This window comes from Cervus elaphus, chromosome 21 (assembly GCF_910594005.1).
Source record: "Cervus elaphus chromosome 21, mCerEla1.1, whole genome shotgun sequence".
In the NCBI taxonomy this organism is placed as follows: Eukaryota; Metazoa; Chordata; class Mammalia; order Artiodactyla; family Cervidae; genus Cervus; species Cervus elaphus.
In genome coordinates, this window is record NC_057835.1 from 6,365,277 (window position 1) to 6,375,617 (window position 10,341).

Below are 10,341 nucleotides of genomic sequence, written 5' to 3' on the forward strand. Positions count from 1 at the left end.
GGCAGAGGGGCCACCGAGGGCCGGTGTCAAGGCCAGCCCACCTGCCAGGCTGCCCTGAGACCTGCTCTTCCACCCACAGAGGGGATGCCCACCTCCAGTCTCCTGCCCCAGCCGGCCCACGGCTCAGGGGCCACAGGGCCTCTGTAAACCAAGGGGGTGACCAGCCATCCCTACTGGTCACTCAGGTGCTGGTTCTGGCACCCCCGCCACATGCAGGTGCGCACACACACACACACACACGTGCACATAGGTGCACACTTGCGGTCCCTGCCTGGCTGGCTCGCCGCAGGCCTCTCCTGACCAGACGTGGTCGCGGGCTTGTGGTGACCAGCCCCGCTCACGCACACAGACACCCTACTGCCTCCGGCCCTGGGATTCCTGTTCTGGCAGCAGCTGGCCCACTCTCCACCCTGCTCCCTCTCTGCTCACCCACTCGCCTTTAATTAGAAATGCCAGGAGTGCGATTCGGGAGGAGTTTCTGCCAGGGAGACGTTCCTCCCAGCTAAGGGTGGAAGCTTAGAGCAGGAAAGGAGGTGGCAGCTTGGCTCTGAGGGGTGCTCCCAGGACAGAAGGGGGCTCCGGGGGGGCCCAGAGTGGGGATTGCAGCGTGGGCGCCCGTGTGCCCTCGCGCGTGTGAGCAAGACACTGGGGGCGGGTGGGCCTGGCATGAGGGGGTAGGTGTGGACAGGGATGACTGGGTCGGGGGAGGATGGACGGGTGTGAGGTATGAGTGTCTATGTTGGGGAGGGGTGAGTGTGCAGTGTGTGTGTGTGAGGGCGCTGGCCGCAGGGAAGGCGTCTGGACGGGCAGTGGTGCGTGGCTGCGGGGAGTGTGTGCCACCTGTGCCCGCAGAACTGCAGAGGACCTGGGACCACAGCCATCTGTCACGGGCATCCAGGGGGACGTCCCTTCCCCACACTGTTGCCAGGGAGGCAGAAGGGACCTCCCTCCCAAGGGAATCTCAGCTTCCGGAGCCCCGTTCCTTATATGGTGCTTTGCTTCTCTGCCTCTAACCGCATCAGGCTGCCAGCACCCTCCCCCCTCCCCCCACCTCCATCCTCCTAGAAGTCTTGGAGCTTCTGACCAGTTCTGGTGCTCTAGGGGTTCAGGGGTCACAGCCTGCGGCGGGAGGCAGGACCCCTCCATCTCCCCCACCCTCTGCCCCCTGAAAGCAGCCTCCAGGTGTCCCTGGGGGCACCAAGTGAAAGAGTCCTGGCCTCAGCAAAGACCTGGGAGTGGGGTGCCAGGTGGTCGTGCCCAGTTACTGCCAGCCAGGCACACACACACCCACTCCATGGCCAAGGGAGCTGGGGGAGCCAAGCCCTGGGTGCGTGTCCCCCTCACACAGGGCGCAGAGCCAGCCCCAGGCCTGGATTCAGGGGCTCCCGGGCAGGGACAGAGGGGTCAGGCCACGTTGGGGACTCACACCTGACACCTGGGGGTGTGTGTGCACATGAACATGCCTCGAGGTCTTCAGATCAAGGGAAGAGGGTCCGAGTACCGCGGTGGGGGCCAGGTCTCACCTGTGGCTGAACGTCCTGCATACCGAGGCTTGGCAAGGCTGCGCCGGTGGCCCAGGGGCGCAACGTCCAGCACTCTCTCCCACCCCTCCACCCCCCCACCCCCCGCAGGCAGGAGGTGGCAGCCACAGGAGGAAGCAAGCCGGGAGGGGCCCAGGAGAGGGGGCTTCCTCCTTACCTCCGGGTGGGGGGCCCCGGGGCGCTCACCTGGCCTCCCTGCCTCGCGCTGGCTGAGGGGGCGTCGTGGTCCGTGCCCAGCTCCATCCCTGGGTCCCCAAGGGCTGAATGGGTCGGGGAGGGGGCGGCGCGAGCGAGCGCATTAGTCACCCCGGGCCGCCGGGTGTGCAGGGGGTGGGTCCTCCCTCCGCCGGGAGCGCGCGTGGGCGCGGGAAGGCGGGCCGGCAAGCTGGGGGCGCGGGCGGGGAGCCGGCGCCCGGGCCAATGGGAGCCGAGGCTCGGCGACGGGGCCGCCCACGGGCCGCGCTGGCGGCATAAAGAGCCGGCGGCCGAGCTCCAGCGCAGAGCTCGGGCGCTGAGTCCTCCCGCTCCGCCGCCGCCGCCGCGACCAGCCGGGACCGGCAGCTCCTCTGCGGGACCCGCCCGCCGCGCCTCGCAGCTCCGCGCAGCCGGCCCCCAGCAGCCCCTCGCCGTCCCCAAGAGGACTTTGCAGCCTCCCTCTCTCGGCTGTCCGAGCGAGCCCCGCCGCAACCCGCGAGCCGATGGAGTTGGACCACAGGACGACCGGCGGCCTCCACGCCTACCCCGCGCCCCGCGGCGGGCCGGCCGCCAAGCCCAACGTGATCCTGCAGATCGGTAAGTGCCGGGCGGAGATGCTCGAGCACGTGCGGAGGACCCACCGGCACCTGCTCACCGAGGTGTCCAAGCAAGTGGAGCGGGAGCTGAAGGGGCTGCACCGGTCCGTGGGCAAGCTGGAGAGCAACCTGGACGGGTACGTGCCCACCGGCGACTCGCAGCGCTGGAAGAAGTCCATCAAGGCCTGCCTGAGCCGCTGCCAGGAGACCATCGCCAACCTGGAGCGCTGGGTCAAGCGGGAGATGCACGTGTGGCGGGAGGTCTTCTACCGGCTGGAGAGGTGGGCCGACCGCCTGGAGTCCGCGGGCGGCAAGTACCCGGTGGGCAGCGACCCAGCGCGCCACACCGTCTCCGTGGGCGTAGGGGGTCCCGAGAGCTACTGCCAGGAGGCGGACAACTACGACTACACTGTCAGCCCCTATGCCATCACTCCCCCGCCGGCCGCCGGCCAGCTGCCGGGGCAGGAGGAAGTGGAAGCCCAGCAGTACCCGCCCTGGGCGCCGGGGGAGGACGGGCAGCTGAGCCCCGGCGTGGACACGCAGGTCTTCGAGGACCCGCGGGAGTTCCTCCGCCACCTGGAGGACTATCTGCGCCAGGTGGGCGGCTCCGAGGAGTACTGGCTGTCTCAGATCCAGAACCACATGAACGGGCCGGCCAAGAAGTGGTGGGAGTACAAGCAGGGCTCCGTGAAGAACTGGGTGGAGTTCAAGAAGGAGTTCCTGCAGTACAGTGAAGGCACGCTGTCCCGGGAGGCTATCCAGAGGGAGCTGGACCTGCCGCAGAAGCAGGGCGAGCCGCTGGACCAGTTCCTGTGGCGCAAACGGGACCTGTACCAGACGCTGTACGTGGACGCCGAGGAGGAGGAGATCATCCAGTACGTGGTGGGCACGCTGCAGCCCAAGCTCAAGCGCTTCCTGCGGCCCCCACTGCCCAAGACCCTGGAGCAGCTCATCCAGAAGGGCATGGAGGTGCAGGATGGCCTGGAGCAGGCAGCCGAGCCCGCCGCGGAGGAGGCCGAGGCCCTCACGCCTGCCCTCACCAACGAGTCTGTAGCCAGCGACCGGACTCAGCCCGAGTAGAGGGTGCCGGCCCCGCCTGCCCGCCTGTGGCCCTCACCCACCGGGACTTTTGAGTGGGCCCGCCCCTGCAGGGGAGCCCTTAGTCTCCTCCTGCAGCCGGACGCTCACCTCGGCCTCCTAGCCTGACTCCAACAGACACGCGTGACCCAGATGCGGGCAGTGTCCCCCAGACAGCCAAGGGGCGCCCCTTCCTCGCAGACCCAGCCCTCACCCTCCCTGCGTCTGTCTTCCCCGCTGGTGGACTGGCCTGAGTCAGCAACCCCGCCCTCCATCCTCTCAGGCCATAACAGTTTCCTTATCCTGCTCAATGCCTGGGCCCTCTGGGCACTCAGAAACCCAGTGTCCAAATGGCACGGGCCGGCGCGCACCCAGCTCAAGGAACACCCCAGAGCAGAAGCTCAGGGGCCGCTGGTGCCCCCGCAGCCTGGGCTTCAGGGAAGCTACTTCTCCCGGCAGTCGCCGTGACCGGCTGGCACCCCTGCCGCCCCCCCCCGGGGCAGCTGGCCAGCCTCGGGCAATGTGGCTCCCTCCCCCTGGAGGAGAGCCCAAGCTCAAGACGCAGCAGCAGCAGCAGTAGCCGCAATGGCAGCAACAGACCTGGCGACTCGGTGCCTCCTGGCCACTCAGGTGAGCCCCTGCCCCTTGGCACCACCGCCAGGGGGCACCATAGGGCTGGGAGGGCCCAGGGCCAAGCCCACCCTGCCAGGCGAGCTGGAGGTTCAGAGACCCTGGCGTTCCCAAAAATCAGCTGCTGGGATGGGGTTGGGGTGGTGTCGAGGGGAGATCCCAGGGGTCAGGGAGGGGGCTGGAGTGGGGGCAGGGCTGGCGGAGGTTGCTGACCCAGCTCTCACTGGGCCCTGTGTTTTCTCTCCCCGCAGCACCAGTGGAGAGGGACAGAGCCCCGCAATGACTCACCCACAGCAGGCGGCAGGTCCCCTGGGGCCTGAGTCCTCCAGCCCGGCTGAGGCAGCAGCCGGCCCTCAGAGCCAGGAGAGTTGACGACAGGTACACAGGGGACCCCGCCCCCGGCTGTCCTCACCAGGGGCCCCCCAGCTCCCCCCAGCCCCTGGCCCCAGGCCCCCAGTCTTCTGGGCCAGCTGAGAAACAGCCCCCCGGGACCCCAGGGGCTTGCTCTCTGAAAGGGCGGCCCCGCCCCGCCCTGGCAGCCCGAGTCCCTGACACCCGTGTCTTCCTTCCTTTCAGGTCTCCAGGCTCCCACAGAGCCTTTGCTGCTGTGCCCGGCACTGTCCCTTCTCCTCTCTCCCTGCAAGCTGCCTGCACGAGAGGAGAAACCTGAGACCAGAGGAGGGGGCCCAGCAGAGAGCTGGTGGTGAAGAGGGGCCAGCGCGAGGGCCAGGGCCTGCCACTATGCCCGCCCCGCTGGCTGCCCACTGCCCGCCCGCCCCCAGGGCCGCTGCCTTCCCGGGCCTGGCCTGGCTCCCACCCCGGAGCCCCTGCCCGCTGCGCGGCCACCCTCTGCCGTTAGAGCTTCCGCCACGGCCGCCCCTCCCGGCGGCCCCAGGCCCAGCCCCAGGAGGCCCGGAAGCCTGTGCCCCTGGGGCTCACTCAGGCTCCCTGCCAGGCCCTGCCTTGGCCCTGGCCTGGACCCCCACTGCCCCAGCCACCAACTCCCTGGTGCTGGCCGGCCACCTGTGTCTGCAGCCCAAGCAGGCCTGGTTGGGGGCTCCCAGACTCGGGAGACCAGCTCCCGCAGGAAACTCTGCCTACCCCTCCATCCCGTGTCCTGCCAGCGCCGCCCCCCGCCCCAGATTTTATTTTTGCACATAAGCCATAACCTGCCCTCCTCGGCTGGCGCAGGCTACGGGGAGGCCCCAAGGTCCTCAGGGGGGGTGTGGTCAAGTCCCTGCCCCCTGTGGATCAAGCCTCGAATGTCAGGCCAGGTCATGTCCACCCTGCCACCTCACCTGAAGACAGACGCTTTTTCTAAGACTTTGTTAATAAAACACTGAAACTTACTGGCGTGTGTGTGCTGCTGTTTCTCTGCTGGCTGGAGGGGGCATGCAGAGGGAGGCCGTTCAGGGTGGCAGGACCCTGGAACCCAGGGGTAGGACTGACCATCTCAGAACACTGGAGCCACTGCCGTTCATGCTGAGTGGACGACAAGGTGTGGGACTCGCCGGGGGAAGGGGGGCTGGCGGGGGTGCCAGGCACGCGTCTGCTGCCAGGACTCCACCTGCCCAGAGGCCTGTGGGCCCAGAGGGGATTCTCAGGGTTTGGACCCGTGAGAGCTGGTTAAGGTCCCTGCTGCGGGAAGACCTTGGTGAGTCCTGGCTGCAGGGTCTTAAACTCGGTCTTTCTGAGCCTCACATTGCTCAGTCACTCAGGTGTGTCCGACTCTGCAGCCCCATGGACTGCAGCACGCCAGGCTCCCCTGTCTTTCACTACCTCCCGAGGTGGTGATGCTCTCTAGCCATCTCATCCTCTGCCGCCTCCTCCTCCTGCCCTCAATCTTTCCCAGCGTCAGGGTCTTTTCCAATGAGTCAGCTCTTCGCATCAGGTGGGCAAAGGATTGGGAATTCAACATCAGTCTTTCCAGTGAATACTGGAAAGTGAAGAACCTCACATTCCTCATCTGCAGACAGAGAAGCCGTCACTGAAATCATTGCGGGCTCGAGACCTTAGACAGGAGGCGATCCAGACTGTGCACATAACCCGTAACACACCTGCCTTCGTGGAGGACGCCAGGTTGTTACAGGAGATGGGCAGGTGGCCTGTGGGTGGGGGTGGCTCGGACCTGTCCACCAGGCAGCGTGGAGTGAGAAGCAGGCCTGGGGAGGTGGACACGGAGGGGTCTGTGTCGGGGAGTCGGCTCACGGGATGGTGGGACGGCAGGGCCAGCCCCGAGTCTGCAGGGCAGGGGGCCCCTTGGGCATGGGACGTCTCCTTTGGTGAAGGCTCAGCTCTGCTCTTCAGGTCTTTCAACTGATGGACCCCGACCCACCCAGATTATCTCCCTTGATCTTTGCTTCCAGTCGTCTGATACAGAAAGTCTGTCACACTCATACAGACCCTCAGGACCTCTCGTGGGTGAGGGTCTGACGGAACGCCTCGTACAGGCGTTCAGGCACAGCTGTATAGGTACGCCCTGACCAGGCTGGTGGTAAAAGCCCCCCCAGCGCCTCCCAGCCGCCGTGGTTGGCGGCGGGCACTCGTGGCCTGCCGGGGCCGGCCCTGCCCTCAGAAGGGGCTGCTCTGCTGGGTGGGGTGAGGGCCGGACGTGGCTGCCCCTGCTGAGAGGATGGCGCCTACCGGGATGCAGGAAGCGCCCAGGAAGGCTGGAAACACACAGGAGCAGCGAGAACCACCTGCTGCCAGGAACACCGTCACCGTGCACGCAGAACCAAGCCGGCGCCCGGTGTGACACCCTCGGTGAAGGCCGCCTCCTCCCTGCTCTCCTCCTTTATTCCTTTCAAACACTCAGAGTGCTGACAAGAATGGGGAAGGAAATCGGCAGGAACAGGAGGCTGGGCACCATGGTGATACCTGAGAGTCAGTCATTTCTCCAGGAGACCTACTCCTGCTCACATCAAAAGCTGGGTGTTCTGGGTGCTTTTTCCTTTTAATATGAATTTCCTGTCTGTAATTGGATGATTGTAGAACCGGCAAGCTGAACACTCACAGTAATCTGAGATGCAGCTCTGTGTCTTTGTGTCCCAAGAAAAGAGGCGGGAGGGCGGAGTGGAGTGGGCTGGCGCGGGCGGGGGAGCCAGACCTCCAGCTGCCCTGGAGAGTCCCCCAACCCAGGGTCCCCGACAGGGTGCTCCCTGCCCCCACCCCACCGTCCCGCCCATCCAGACCCCTCAGGCCCCGGTCTCATCTCCTCCCTCCCGGGCAGGGAAGTTGGAGCTGGGAGGGCAGCGATGGGACTGGGGGGCGGGGCTGCCCCAGGGGCTCACCCAACACACCCAGCTTAGTGGGGGGCTTCTAAGCCGGATGGGCTGGGGCTCAAGTCCCAGGGCCTCTCTTTCTAGAAAATTGAGTCCACCCGCAGAGCTGATGTGAGGATGTGGGGCAGGGTGCCGTCCAGGGTATGCTCAGCACGTTGGGTGCGGCTGTCCCCAGGCCCAGCCAAGCTCGGCCCCCAGGCCTGTGCCCAGGTGGGCTTTCATGGGCCGGCAGGGTAGGTCTTGTTGCCTGTGACTTCGCTGGCTGCCCAAGGGTGTCACAGACTCTCCGTGCCCTGGGGTAGGGGCTGCACAGCCAATAGCTCATCCACCTGAGAATTCCAGAGGCCCACCTCACTGCAGGGGGAGCCGGGGGGGACAGTGACTCTGGGTCCAAGGCGTGAAGTATGCTCCAGGCCTCCCCCGATCCGAGGCTCGGGGGTGCCGGGACCCACCCAGGACTCCCTGTCTTTCAGGCCTACCTCCTGGAAGATGCTCAAAGTAATGACTTTCTTGAAGGGATGCTCCTGACCTCAAGATTCAAGCTGGTTCGGCCGCTAGGGCTGCTGCTATAAAGCCTTCTCCTCTTCCTGCTGAGGGTCAGAGGACTGTCCTCTACGGGAGGACAGTGTGCTTTCTGGCCCCACTGACCCTGACCCCACTGTACCCTCCCCTTGGCCACTCATGACCCCTACTTCTGACCAGTCACTGCCCCCTGGCCCTGGCTGCCCACCGGCCCAAATTATGAGACTCCTCTCATGCCTGTTCCCCTTTTCTGGTTCCCCTCCAGCGAGGGGCCCCCACAGACCTGCCAGACAGCCTAGGGGCTCTCCCACGCTGCCTGCCGAGCGCCCAGCTGGTGCCCCCCTTCCGCAGCAGCTGGGACGCGTGGAATACATCCGCCTGTTTCCTCCAGGAAGGAGGCTGGGCAGCCCAGCACCCAGCCCTCCGCGCCAGTGGGCAGCAGCTGCGGGGGCTCCTCTGGCCCTCCACCCCCACTCCTCTCTGAGATGGCCTCTCCACAGGTGGGGAAGCTGAGGCCCAGCAGAAGCTGGGGTCCACACTTTCTCCTGATGGCCTCCTTCGCATCTCTGCCAGCCCAGATCAGGCAGCCAGGGTCCCTGCTCTGTGCCCCTCCACTGGGTCCCTCTGCCCTCTGTCAGCCTGAACCAGCATCACGCTGCCCGTCCACTAGCCGTCCTGTCTTAGCCACTCCGGACCCCTGCTGAGGATCCCGGAGCCCCAGGGTTGCCCCCAGGCCACCTTGGGGGCCCCAGAAGAGCAATGTGGGCTGCAGCGGGAGCTGGAGCCAGACCCCAGGGCTGTGGAGTGGCCGGCGGGGTGGCCTTTCTGGAAGTGGGAAGCTGTGGGCAGGGCAGGGGCGCCCTCTCCCAGCCCCCCAGCCTGGCTGGCCGCTCTTGCTATTCTCTCTGCACCCACATGTCCACCTGGAGGTGCGTGTCTGTCCCCAGCCCGGGCCTCGCAGCCTCATGACGACCCCGTCCCCGTGGGGACCCCAGGAGAGGCCTGGGCTCCCCTGACCCACTGTACCGGGCCCAGCCCGCCCACGGCAGCTCTCCCGGGCAAGCTGGCTGGGGCTCCGTGTCTCCTCCACAGAGAACGAGTCATCCTGCCGGCTTCCAGCGTCCTGGGTGACCCGTCCCTGAGAGGCAGCCCCCGCCCCTCCCCAGGAGGCCAGCGTGTCTTCCCTGCTAACTTTGTGTTGCATGCTCAGTTAGCTGGACCTGGCATCCTCAAGGCTAGAAGACTAATTTTCCTCCTTCTATGATGTTTAGCTTCTTCCTGGAATTTCAAATAGCTTCTCTCGTTGCGTTTGCCATCACCACATACGTGCTTTCCCCCGGAGGTGCTGTGGTATGAGACACTGGAGCTTGCGTTTGCGTTTGGTTTGCGTTGTTCTGGAACCCCTTCCCTGAGCAAAACGGTCTGCAAAGAATAAAATCACTACCTGGAAGGCCCTGAGCCCGATCTCTAAGCGTCTCCGCAGCCTCTGGGTGAAGCCCCGATTCCAGGCCAGCCTCTAGGGCCCTGCGGTGGAAGGTGACGCCAACTCCCCAGCCCCGCTTCCGCAGCTGCTCCCAACCTCCGTGTCCACTCCTCTCCGCCCGCCCCTCAGCCGCTGCCGCACTCCCTCCAGCCCTCTGGCCCCTCCCCACCCTGCTGGGCTCTGTCCTTACAGAATCCCTGAGAAGCAGACCTCCTCCACCTTTCCTCCCCGAGGCCCCCCGCCTGCCGCCGGGCTCTCATTAGCTGTTTCCTCCCGCCTGGCTCTGCGGCAGGGTGCGTCCTCCCGCTGACCCGCTCTCCTTGCAGGAGCCCAGGACATTGGGCACGGCTGCGCCTCAGGCACCTCCAAGCACAACCTCCTCAGCTCAGCCCCAGAGAGGGTCAGGGCTGTGTGGTGCCCTTCACTGAGGCCCTCCCCATGTCCTGGCTGAGCCCCAGGCTTGGCTCTGACCCGAGGAAGGAGCACGGCGGCAGCTGGGGCTCAGCCGGAAAGGATGCACGTGGAGCACGCCGGGCTCAGGTTTGGGGTGCCCACGGGAACCCTGCACAGAGTACTCCGGGGCAGGCTTGGGGTGCCCATGAGAACTCTGCAAGCAGCATGCCACGCCCAGCTCGGGGTGCCCACAGGAACCCCTTGCAGAGCGCGCCAGGCCAGGGCTCAGAGTACCTGGGGACTGGAGTCTGGCTTAGAGGCTGTTCCCCAAAGACAGAGGCTTCCTGAGGGGGAAGCGAGCCCACACACCAAGGGTCACCAGATGGCTCCAACTTGTGGCCTTGGAGGCCCCCTCTGACACCACCCTTTCCCACCTTTCTGACTGTTCCACTAGGAGCCGTGAAGCAGCCCACAGTGCCCCCACCTCCACCCCTCTGCAGGGAACTGTCACTTTCTGCCAAACTCCTATTTACTCTACAAAGCCCTGCTCTTGTCGTCCTCTTGAAGAAGCCCCCCACCCCCCACCTTGATATCAGCTTGGATCCTCCCTGTCCCTCCTGGCC

At 65.9% G+C, this 10,341-nt stretch overlaps 1 protein-coding gene across 1 annotated transcript; it reads left to right on the forward strand.

Annotated features, from left to right (window-relative positions):
* Positions 1-2,137: 2,137 nt before the first annotated feature.
* Positions 2,138-5,388, forward strand: ARC (activity regulated cytoskeleton associated protein). Its single transcript, XM_043879925.1, has 3 exons — positions 2,138-4,039; positions 4,291-4,417; positions 4,616-5,388. Exon 1 carries the CDS (start codon positions 2,240-2,242, stop codon positions 3,410-3,412), a length of 1,173 nt encoding a protein of 390 aa, XP_043735860.1. The 5' UTR covers positions 2,138-2,239; the 3' UTR covers positions 3,413-4,039; positions 4,291-4,417; positions 4,616-5,388.
* The last annotated feature ends 4,953 nt before the right edge of the window (positions 5,389-10,341 follow it).

Excerpts from the sequence above, each read along its gene's own strand:
- ARC (XM_043879925.1), top strand. The coding sequence starts at position 2,240 with ATGGAGTTGGACCACAGGACGACCGGCGGCCTCCACGCCTACCCCGCG.